General features: G+C 48.2%; 1 protein-coding gene across 6 annotated transcripts in view; it reads left to right on the top strand.

Annotated features, from left to right (window-relative positions):
• Window positions 1-8,494, top strand: part of arhgap24 (Rho GTPase activating protein 24) — a 47,708-nt gene extending 39,214 nt beyond the window's left edge. For all 6 annotated transcript variants that reach the window (XM_076043822.1, XM_076043827.1, XM_076043824.1 and 3 more), the window contains 6 exons: window positions 2,732-2,939; window positions 4,090-4,222; window positions 4,717-4,790; window positions 4,863-4,984; window positions 5,061-6,231; window positions 6,765-8,494. In XM_076043822.1, the coding sequence (XP_075899937.1) occupies window positions 2,732-2,939; window positions 4,090-4,222; window positions 4,717-4,790; window positions 4,863-4,984; window positions 5,061-6,231; window positions 6,765-7,044 (1,988 nt within the window). In that variant the 3' untranslated portion in view covers window positions 7,045-8,494. The remainder of the gene's footprint in view (window positions 1-2,731; window positions 2,940-4,089; window positions 4,223-4,716; window positions 4,791-4,862; window positions 4,985-5,060; window positions 6,232-6,764) is intronic.
• The last annotated feature ends 3,701 nt before the right edge of the window (window positions 8,495-12,195 follow it).

The following is a 12,195-nucleotide window of genomic DNA, read 5'->3' as shown; positions in this document are numbered from 1 at the left end:
TCCTCACTGTTTTGTGTTGTGTGTGTGTGTGTGTGTGTGTGTTTTGGACTTTGGCTGGAAAAGTGATGCTGAGGTTAGTCACGACCCTTTACAATTTTCAAATTTCTAGTTCGTTGAACAAGCGTTGCGCTGACAAGTGACATAAATCCCTGATGTATAATTTACATTCCGCCTCTTGGCTTTATTCATTTGTAATTTTGCAAAGGTTTGCTAAGTTTCCATGCGTGTCCATCAGGGACTCAGGTTTGACCTCGAGGTTTCAAACTCGCCGCCGCTGATCCACTTTCTTCTAAATATTTAAAATGCATGACATCTCAAGTTATTTCTCTTCAAAGTGTTTCTGTGCGAAATGCCAGAGGCTTCGCCGAGAGTTTTGAAGCTTTAGTTTGGGTTTAATCGGAAGGCCCTGAATTATGCAAGCCTCACTTTGCTAATGTTGTCTGAGCACGATATTTGTCTCTGGCCTGTCAGTGAACTCCTCAGAACTGAGAAAAGTACATCCTTTACTTTTCAAAAATACATTTGCCATTTGCACATGATTCCAGAAACCAGCTCTTTATGACATCACAAAGGGCACTGCTACCTCTTGCCACCTTCGCGACAACTCTCCCCAGCCAGGTTTCCAATGAGGCTAATCTTGCAAACACCTCGCTTTTGTCCTGTTTTCCAAAGTTTCAGTTTTAGCAGGAAGCTAAAACCCATCGATTTTGCAGGATGCTGTCAACACAGGGCTAATTATCTAAGTTGTTGTTTTTTTTTATAACTAATCATGCAAAGTTGCTCCACTGGCTTCTGTAATGAAAAAAAAAATCAATGTAAAATTCTATTAGAGAAGAAGATTCTTAGCTGTGATCTACAGTATTTATGGGTTTGTGTGTCTACAAAGTCCACGTCTGTGTCACCGACTGGAGATGCGCCAGAGGCGTTTATGTGGTCGTGCTGAGCCGCACCAGTTGAACCGGTGCAAACATACTTGTAAACACACACACACACACACACACACTCCCGTGCACACACACACAGACACACTCCCCATAAGCTGGTGCACACAGGCAGCTACATGTGACCCCCGGGAAAACATTCCTCCACTCATGACTATAACGTCTGGAGGAGTGACCTCGTTTTTCTGATTCAGTCATTTGTTCTCGCCGTGCGAGGAGACTCCGCTCGAGCGCTGCTTTCACTCTCCAACTTTCAGACAGCTCGACCTGTCGGCATTTCAGTCAGATGCTTCCGCGAGCCGGATGACCGACGCTGCTCCGAGAAAACTTCCGGCTGCTTCTCATGTTTGCTGCTGCAAAGAGAACTTTGAAAGCAGAGAATTGACTCGTCACTTCTTCTTCTTCTTCTTCTTCTTTCTTCTTTCTTCTTTTTTTTTTCCTGAAAGCAAAAGATGATTTTTAGAAAAAGGTTCTCAAGGTAGCCCATGTGAACTTTGACCGACCGGCCGCAGCTTTTATTCCCGCGGCTTTTATCTCCGCAGCGCCTGGGCTGGAGAATGTTTCAGAGCCGGCACTTCAAGCTGGCCACCTGCAGCGTGATATCTTATCACAACCTCATTAACCGCCGTTTCCTGCGGAAGCTGGCGCGCTGCGTCACCTTGGAGAGCGGTGAGTGTGACAAACGTGCGCGCCGACGCTGCGACTTCGTGCCTTGAGCTCGGCGTGACCGCTGTACTCGCTCGCCCCTCTGGCCTGCCACCGCACCACGTGCGCGCCCGCGTGCAAGGCCGCCTCTGTCCGTATCTGGAGACCGGAAAAGTATGCAGACTCAAATCTCTGGTGAAGGCCTAATCCCCTCTTGTGCTCACATCCACATGAGACGGGTGTAAACGGACAAATGGAAGCAATTTTTTTTTTTTTTTGAAGCCCCTCCCCTTTACAGCCACCGACTCACACAAAAGGCAAGAGATGCTGAGCAGGAAGTGAGGGATTTGGTCATTGGACTCACAAGGCTTTGTGGGTGTACTTTTTTTTTTTTTTTTTAGCTGAACTGTCTGGCTGCTCTTATTGGAATATTTTTCTTTTTTTTTGATGACTTGCCTGTTTGATGTCCTCCGATTCCCAGATGCTTTTCTCCTCTGACTGTGGCAGAGGCAGTTAAATATTGTAGGATATTAAACGGTATGAATATTTTAATGGTTGGCCGATCGTTTTTAACATTTTGAAATAAATAATTTAGCCCTGAAGGGACTTTTCAACTCAACAACAAAAAAGTGCTACTATTTACTACTTCTTTATAGAGCTGTTTGTCTAACTTGCTAATTTGTGATTTGTCCAAAAGTTTGCCTGTGTGTACTACAACACTGCAGTACAAGCCAGGTTTCCATGGTTTTGGTTTTTAAGCTTTTGGTTTGTTCATGAAAAAGGATTTCTGGGCGTTTGGGGGGCCCATGAATCGGCGTCTGTGTTGCCTCTGTGTCATCTTTGCACAATTTGGCTCCTGCCTGATGTGGTGGATGTCCGCCTCTATAAATCTGGAGGATGTTCGAAAGGCCAATCTTAAATCCAAACATCTTGAAGGCACTGTTGGTTTTTCGGTGTGTGAGTCATTTTCTGTGTGTGCCATAGAGAAGAGGCCTGCTCTGCTTTTATACCACTTTTGGCTCAGCACGCTCAGCGATGACTTCATCCTCAGTAGTTGTGTTGAAACTAAAGTGTCTTTGAATTCCCTCCCTGGTAATTTTTCCACATTGAGCAGCTCGGTATCATCATCCCTTCCTGTGTTTCAGGGATCTTCGGGCAGAAGCTGGAGGAGACGGTCCGGTATGAGCGCCGCTTCGGGAACAAGCTCGCCCCCATGCTTGTCGAGCAGTGCGTGGACTTCATCCGGCAGTGGGGCCTCCAGGAGGAGGGTCTGTTTCGGCTCCCTGGACAAGCCAACCTGGTCAAAGAGCTGCAGGACGCCTTCGACTGCGGCGAAAAGCCCTCTTTTGACTGGTATGGACCGACAGAACGTTAAATAAGACAAGAAAAAACATGACAACCACAAGCTAATTGTGGATGAGAAAAAAATGACTCCCACAAGCTAATTTTTGCTTTTCAAATGGCATGAAATTGATCCAAAAATGGGTCAACAGGATGAGCCTTGTTAAAACAGGGGTTTCAAAACTTGCACTAGCCTGTGAGCTAACATGCTAGGAAAACAGGAGCACCTCTGCAGGTCACACTACCTCTCAGTTTCTGTTTGGCAATCTGTGAGCCACGACGAACTGTACAACTACAACAACAAGACAGTAGCCACACTCAGAGCTTCAGCATTGGCGCTGAACACGACAGCAAACCATCGCTAACTCAAACTGACAGAGGAATGCGGCGTCTCCCTCCCTCCCTCCCGCCTTCACTCGCTCGCTCCGTCCACCTCCCCCAACCAGCATGCACCATGATGACCATCAATAACAACTCAAGTCAGGGTCACGGCCATACATTATATCGGCTCTTCCCCCATCGGAGACAGGATCAGCCCTCATAGGAGCTCCCACGCACTGACAAATGCCTGTTTGTTGAGCAGCTTCACGCTTCATCCCCATCCGGTTTGTTGTCAGCGATCACGTTGACCTGACAATTTGATCTGGACTCAGAAATCAGTACAGCTCTTTCACTAGCAAGGCTGTGCTAGCTAGCTAGGATAGGAGCTAAAACTGGAGGGGAAAAAAGATTTAGCTTCCTGCAGAAACTGATCCACATGGGGTGGCAGGTCACTCCACTGTGGTTTCAGAGGGCTAAACAAACACCTGGCTGGCGGTGGTGTCACCAACCTGGGAGAGTCCATCACAAAGAGGCGACTTACAGAAGAGGGGATTAAAGTGCACTTTCTCTTAACTGGCGGCAGCAATATAAGTAAACTTTCTCACTTTTCTTCTCAGACACATTATACTAGGCCTTTGAAGAGTATTACTTTACAAAAAAAAAGTGATTTATGTTTTCCACCACTTAACGCTTCTTAGATTACTCCCTTCTTTGGCCTCCTTTGACCCCAGAGGTCGTCAGTATTCATGGTGATTTGTGTTTTCCCGCTCGCCTTACAGCCAGAATAAATAATGACCTCGACCGGCCGGCCGTCTCGTTCACCTCTATTTGTCCTCCGCAGCAACACAGACGTGCACACGGTGGCCTCTCTGCTCAAGCTGTATCTCAGGGAGCTGCCGGAGCCCGTCATCCCCTTCCACAAGTACGACGACTTCCTGACCTGCGCCAAGCTTCTCGGCAAAGATGATGAAATGGTGGGCAAGAGAACTCGCCGAGCATTAAATTGCTTTCCGCGCACTTTCATTCCTACTTTTGTAAAGTCTTGTAAAGCTCATGTTATTTATTATCAGAGGTCCTCACCGGCATTAATCTCACACCGTCTGGTCCTCGGTCCCCTGCTTTGCAAGAATTATGTCTGAACATACGGTTTCTCATTTCTTCAAGGGTTTTGAACTGCAGAAGGAAAACAGTGAACAGAACTTGAGACGTGAAGAAAAACTTTAGCGCTTCACTGGTTCCTCAGTGGTTCTTTGGTTTGCTTGTGGTGCTGTTCTCTGAGAACAGACCCCTGGAGAAGAATCTTGTTTAGATAATTATTCAGAGACTGGCATCAACTTTGGTGAAAAGTCAACATTTTGCAGCCACGTTGATGTAAATAAAACTTGTTTTGTGACATCATTCGGGGTTGAAATGGATTCGACCGCCTCTTCCTCATTTCACTCCCGTGACCTGCAACATGTTTCTGCAGGGCATCAAGGAGCTGAGGAGGCTGGTGGAATCTCTACCTCCAGTGAACTTCAACCTCCTCAAGTACATCTGCAGGTAAAACACTCGCTGCGGTTACAGTTGGGGATTAATAAAACTGCCAATATAAACATTTTTTATGTTTGCCAGGTTTCTTGATGAAGTCCAGTCCTATTCAGGAGTGAACAAGATGAGCGTCCAAAACTTGGCCACAGTCTTCGGGCCCAATATCTTGCGGCCGAAGGTCGAGGATCCGGTCGCGATCATGGAAGGTCAGCAACGTTTCGTAGTTTATCGTCGTGATTGGTTCTTGACTCCAGAATTTCAAAAAGGCTCTCGTGTTGCCAGGTACGGTCCTGGTGCAGCAGCTCATGGCGGTGCTGATCGGCCGCCACGACGTGCTCTTCCCCCGGGAGGAGGACAGCCCCTCGGCCCTGGAGCTGCTCAACAACAACTTCGAGCTGCAGCAGCGGCGGCAGGCGGCGGCGACCACGACGACCTCGACCTCTGTGACGGTGTCTCAGAACGCCGAGAACAACAACACGCAGGCGGTGCGGCAGTGCGTCTGGGAGGCGCCCGACTCGCCGTCGCACCGCCAGCACGTCGACAACAACGGCGTCAACGGCAGCGGCGGCTCCCCGCGCTGCGCCAGCCCTCGGGCCAACGGCGTGGTCGGACGCTTCGACGTGACCCGCAGCCCGCCGCTGACCGTCAAGAAGAACCCGGCCTTCAGCAAAGGCAGCGGCATCGTCACAAACGGCTCCTTCAGCTCGTCGCCCTCGTCGGACGGCGTGCTGGAGAAGAGCCAGCAGATTCTGACTGGCGGCAGCCTACCCGTGAGGCGCGGCGGGAAAAGCTCCACGAAAATGGGCACCGGCGGCGTGACGGGCGGCGGCAGCCCCGGGGGGAACGTGCGCCTGGGCGTCTCGGGGACGGACGCGGTCAACGGCAGGAACGGACTCTGGGTGGCGAACGGCTGCGTGACGCTGCGGGAGAGCGGCCGGACACGCGACGGCGAGCAGCCGGCCAATCAGAACCGGCTCTCCACGTACGACAACGTCCACCTGAACTGCCAGAACCTGCAGAACCAGATGGCCAACGCCTGCCTGAACAGCAGCTGCGAGGACAAGCAGAGCGTGGACAGCGCCACCTGGTCCACCTCCTCCTGCGAGATCTCGCTGCCGGACAACTCCACCTCCTGCCGCTCCTCCACCACCACCTGCCCCGAGCAGGACTTCTATGGAGGTCACTACGAGGACCTGGAAGGGGTCGCGCAGGACGCAGGCGAGCCTTTGCGAGGGGGTGGCGGCGGCGAGGTGGAGGTCCGGAACGGAAACCGAGAGGGGAGCGGCGACGGGGCGGGAGGGCGGAGCAGCCGGGGGACCAGCGGCAGCGACTCCAGCGATGTTTTCCCCGCGGGGACGGCGCCCGGCAGTCACAGCGCCCTGCACAGCCTGGTGGCCAGTCTGAAACAGGAAATGCTGAAGCAGAAGAGCGAGTACGAAGCCAGGATCAAGAGGTAAGGAGGAAACACGTCCAGGAGAGGGAGCTGCAGTTCAAAGCGACAACAAGAAAAGTTGCAACATTGAAAGTCGACCAATCAAATGCATTTTCACCAGTCAAGCCAGTTAGCAACAACTTGTGGTTGCCTGTTACTGGGTGGGTGGGGCGTAGGGGAGACGATGCTACCGAAAGCAAAATAGTTGTAATTGTACAAAAGAAGCAGAAAAAACAGATGTGTGTTTATGAGAAGTTTACCGTTTACATCTCTGGGAGTCTAGCGAAAGCATCTCGCAGTTTGATTAAACTGCCACTACTAAAACATCTATGCTGGTCCTGTGAGCAGCCGCAGCTACAAGAACACTGACCAATTAGCCAAGGAAAATTTGAATTGCCGCTGAAAAAACGACTGCGGAGCAATGAATTATTGAGCAGCACAACAGGCATCCCAGTCCCTCGTGGCGAATGCAGCACAGTACTGTATACACTAGCAAATGCCTGATGACTCATGGCTGCAGTAGGTAATTCCCCAACTCTTCCCTCGCTCCGCAGCCTGGAGCAGCGCAACATGGAGCTGGAGTCGGAGATGGTGAGCCTCCACGAGGAGCTGGACCAGGAGAGGAAGAAGTACGCCATGGCCGAGATCAAGCTGCGCAACGCCGAGCGGGCCAAGGACGACGCCGAGCGGCGCAACCAGATGCTGCAGAAGGAGATGGAGCAGTTTTTCTCCACGTTCAGCGACCTCACCGCCACCGGTGGCGGCGGCGGAGGCGGCGGCTCGGCCACGGACCCTCGTCGGCAGGATCGCAGCAACCCCATCTGGATACAGTGATGGCCAGTTTGCACAGTGTGGACTGATGACTGAGGGGTGGAGGGACAAAAACACAGATGTGATGTTTTGTGATGTGAACGGCTCCAAGCAGGATTTGGCTGCAGACTGTCAAGAGGAAGTCTGGGGTTCCGCTGCGACGGCGTGTATTAATTTAAAAAATGGTAGGTGTAGGCTAATGCTAGCCAGCTGTATAAACGTAGACATCACCTGGAGTGATGCTGGACAGACGGAGGTCTGTGAAAATTCACGACAGTCAATCTAAGTGGCTCACAGACCTTCCTGCTTCTAGAGCCACAGAAGACGAAATCGCTCCCTGCTGAACAAAACACAAAACAAGCCGGGGATAAAAACTACTACTGCGATCCTAAAATTGAAATCGAGCCCAAAAAATAAAGAAAAAGGTTCTACGTTCTGTACTTGCTGGTGTACATAGAGGGAGAACGAAAAAAAAGCAGCGCAATGTGTGTACATAAAAAAAATGAAATACGTAAATGATTATCTTGATATTTATGCTTAAGTGGTCGATGTTTTGATGTTTTGTACTTCTTTCTCTTGCACTCCCGTGTCTGTTGTGTTCTCTCCGCCAGGTCGGTACCTAAGTGTCGTGTTGGTCACTGTGACTGTGTCTGTGTTTCTGTGTCAACGTACACCATGACCAAAAAAACAAAATGAAAAAGAAAAAAGGAGCCTGTACTGTATATATTGTATAGAATATGACAGTAAACACTACTTGTTTAGTCGGCGCTGTGCTTTTTGGACGTGTCTGTAGACGCCTGTGACTCCGAGCCACTTGTCGCCCGTAAAGACGAATTCAAAGACTTGCACGGCGGGTCAGCGGCCGGAGGGCAAACAGTGTTTTCCCCTTTGGAGGTGCTGCCGTCCTTGTGACTGCTCTTTGGAAGTGCAGTTTGCAGGCTAACTACCCCGTGTCGTGGTTGTTTATAAATCTGTAAAGTAGTGACCCGTAGCTATGTTGCCGGGAGTAAATAATAATAATAATAATAATAATAATAATGATAATAATAATTGGATGTGCATATCAATGAGAAGCATTTATGTAGCTCCAAACCAAATGTCTACGCCCAAATAAAAAGGTACAGAACTCACCTGAAAGGGCCTTCTGGTGGCAGAAGAAAGGTGCCGGGAGGGTTTGCACAGTTCTGCTGCCGAGACCCACTCAAACCTGCGGCTGGTTCCACGCAGGACATCTGGAATGCGCACGTGTTTTTGCTTTCTTGTGCTTCTTTTTTTTTTTTGTAATTGTTATTTTTAAAAAGGAAAAAGTGCCTGAACAGCCCGAAGGAGGGAGGGCAAATAGGTAGCAGCAGATTTGTAGGAGTAGGGCGGGAGACGGAGAGGCCTGGGAGAGTGGGACATCCTCATGACGTGATACTTGATGCATTAAAAGAATAAAAATATATGACTACATATGAATAAAAAGTCAATTTTCCTCGCGTGTCTTCTGTTGGTTTTTGTGTCCGTCAAACATTTTGTTCTTGCAAAATCATAACTATAATAATGCAAGCTTATGTTTTTTTACAAAAACTTAACCTATCGCCAGGAAACAGCATATTTGGCCCTCTGTGTCCAGACACGTAGTCAAGGCCAATGTATTTAGGCAAGCGTGTGTTGTGGTTATTATACATCTCACATACATTGGTATTGGTTGTAACATTGGCAACCGTAAACACTGAGGGCAAATCCAACTGTTGTAAGATATAAATGAAAGCAGGTGAGGGACAAAAGAGCAGACAACAGTCCATGTTCAAAGGTTTTGTTTCATTTTAATCACATACATATACTATTTTTACATACACAGTTCCTTTAAAATGTGTTTACAGTAAGAGCTTTCAGTATTTTTTTTCTTTTTCTTTTGCATTTGTTTTGGCTTTATTTGAAACGCCGTAGTCTGAAGCTTTTTGAAATTAGCGTGAAACAGATACAATTCGCCCTTCTTTTAATCGTGGTGTTTTTTCTCATTTCATTTCTTTTCCCTCCAACCCGACAATGTCAAAAGGATGGTTTCGTGTTTTTTTTTTCAAAACAGCACGGAGTCAAAGAAAACGAGAGAGAGAGAGAGCGAGAGACAGAGAGAGAGAGAGAGAGAGCAGGGAGGAGGGAATCAGAGTAAACAACAGCACCTGATTCAGATGAGCTGTACAGGGGTTTCATCATTTATAGAGTTTCCACATTCAAGTCCACATTTAAAGACTAAACATTGTTAGCGTGGCAACCAGCCGCTGCAGGTGCTCGCCTCCCTGTCCGCTGAGTGCAATAAAAGTGTTTATTGCATTGTTTGGATTGTTGTTATTTACAAAGTGACGTAAAAGTAAGAGGTGAACGTCAGAAAAGGCTGAAGGAGGGGTCGGGATGGATGGGGGGGGGGAGGGGTCACAAGTGTAGCTGGGAACAGAAGAGATCCAAACTTGTGACACGTTTTTAGAATATTGGCAATAATGTTAAGCTTGCCCCCCCCCCCCCCCCGCCCCCGACAAAACAAACAAACATATGGCTAAGAGACGTGTTGTTGTCGTTTTTTTTCTGGGAGGCCCATCCTGGATGAGGAACAGCCGTCGACACTATTACTAAGCTTCGATGTGACCAAACATGGATACACAAATGAACTACTTTCAAACACATGACACTCTCTGGCAAACATTCCTAAAAGCAGTGCGATAAAAGCTCCCCGTCCTTTTTTTGCAGGATAAAAATAAACCTGGAAAAAGAAAAACGCCAAACGCTCCGCCGCCCGGATGCCAGATCGCATCCCGCACATCCCTCAATGCTGGTTAAAACTGCACAAACACACACGCACACGCACCTATGTTGATGACGCGAGTGAAAACATTTCTACATTCATTCAGTGCCGACAAGCCAGCTGCTCCTGTGCTAAAATCATCCCTACGCGTCCCAAGGCTGAATTGTCTTGGACGGGAACGTCGAGGAAAAACAGATTTCAAGTTCACATTCAGAGACAAAAAAATATATATAAAATCAAATAGAACCGGACTGAGCTTTGTGAATATAAGAATAAAGTAGTTGGAGTTGTTATAAAATGCCCTGTAGTAAACTTGCAACAGTACCGTGAGTGTGTGTTCTTGTGTGTGTTCTTGTGTGTGTGTGTGTGTGTGTGTGTGTGTGTGTGTTTCGGAACACTTTTTCAAAGTAAACCAGAAATCAGACTCGTCTGCACCCTGTTTTGAAGGACCGGCCCTGGCCAGACCCTGAACAGAGACACCGCCCTCAGTCGCCCTCTGTTGCTGTCTGACTGTCTGTCTGTCTGTGTGTGTGTGTGCGCGCTTCACTGGACAGAGCACCCTGCCCCCCTCCCCCCCAGGAGTGCTAACCAGGTCGCTGTCAGGTAGCGGCGGAACTCTGAGCCGCGACACGGATTCAGTCGGTCAGCAGTCGGTGTTTTATTGTCCGTCCCTCTGCGGCATCGCAGGACGGCGAAGGCATCCTCGAGACGGAAGGCTTTGATTTAAAGTCGTTTGCTACCGTGATTGTCGAGTCGTAAAAACGCAGCGAGAGAGGCGATCGATTGTTGCCCCGAGCGCCGGCAGAAAACACTTCAGGAGGCTCCTCCCCCGCCTTTTAACGGCCACCGAGAACGACGACTGGACTTACGGCCGTGGGGGGAAACAGAAACAAGATGCTGATAGTTTCCAAACAAGCATGACTACAGCGATAGAAGATGTTAGAATGGATCAGGACAAGGTTGAGGTTGCAGCATAATTTTTAACGGACAGGGACCTTTGACCTCATGCAAGTCTTTTTTTTTTAGCTACTTACGTCAGTGAGAGACATAAATTTAGTCGTTAAATTTAGCCAAGTCAGAGCACAATCCATGGGGCAATCTTGAATTCAGCGAAACCTGCAACAGTTCCAGCACCGCCAAAGCCAGAAAAGGCGTTTTTTGTTGTTGTTGTTGTTGTTGTTGTTGTTGTTGTTGTCAAAGGACCAGTGCAGGTCATTTTAAAGCACAAATATGAATTTTCTGATCCATTTCATGCAAACAGACGTCTGTAGACGGCTACTCGTGTCTCAGTTTTAAGGCAGAAACAGAAGATTTAAGAGAGGAGAAATAATCAGACGGAACGTTTCTTTCCGAAAGGCACTTGCCACTTTCAAGTTCCGCCTTCATCGACGAATGAAATAAGAAAAACGAATAAATAAATAATTGCCGGGGAACCTCGTCGAGATGCCTTCCTACGGTGTTTGGAGCGCCTATGAGCCAAGAGTTGCGCCGCTACCTTTTAACCACCCAAGTGCCCAACCTTTGACTTCCAGCTGTGTCGTCTCTTAACTGTATAGGAAAACACCTTTGAAAAGTGAAATAGTCGAGAATAGTTCAGAATAGTCTCTGTGTGGTGCCGACGGTGAAACGCACCAAACCGCCAGGAGAAACGTGACATGCAGGGCTGTCGTTGTCGTTGTTGTTGTGATGGGGGTGATGGAGGGACTGATCCTGCACTGCCACAACTTTCAACCCATGATTAGTGTTGTATTGTCGTCTGATATTAACTTGTTCTTTAAAAAGCACATGAAGCAGCGTATTGTTAATAATTTGTCTCCGACTCTGTCACCAGGGTTTATACACACACTCACAGAGATCTTCCTCCCCTCCTCAACCTTCCTCGTGTTGAGACCTTATCACAGAAAAGTGTCTATATAGCGTTTTTTTTTTTGTTTTTGTTTTTTTTGTTTTGTTTTTGCATACAGTGAGATTACCAATGTTTTAAATCTAATCATGCAGTACTACAGCAATAGGCAGGTAGGGACAGAGAGGGGAGGGGCAACTGAGGTGAAAAGCAGCAGCGGTGTGGCAAGGTGCGCTGGTGAGACAATTAAACAAACCCAATCATAAATATGGAAGGAAAAAAAAAAAGAAAAACTCCCAATGTACTGGCCGTCAGTCCCACTATGCGTTGCCCTTCGACTGTACAGAAATACACTATTTACAGGTAGCACTGGGTCGGTGCCGGACGCACCCGTGCGAGTGAGCCAAAAATAATAATTAAAATAAATACCCCTCACAGGTCAGTTTAGTGGGGTTTTAGGAAGGTCTGTCTAATTCTAGAGGTTGGAGTCACAGCAGTTTCATTACATGAGGCCTAAAGAGGAGGGAGGGACATATGTGACGGGGATGTA

Source organism: Nelusetta ayraudi, unplaced genomic scaffold (assembly GCF_046127955.1).
Source record: "Nelusetta ayraudi isolate G7.1 ecotype Tasmania unplaced genomic scaffold, CSIRO-AGI_Nayr_v1 ptg000076l, whole genome shotgun sequence".
Lineage (NCBI taxonomy): Eukaryota > Metazoa > Chordata > Actinopteri > Tetraodontiformes > Monacanthidae > Nelusetta > Nelusetta ayraudi.
This window is presented reverse-complemented; position numbering and strand designations above follow the sequence as displayed.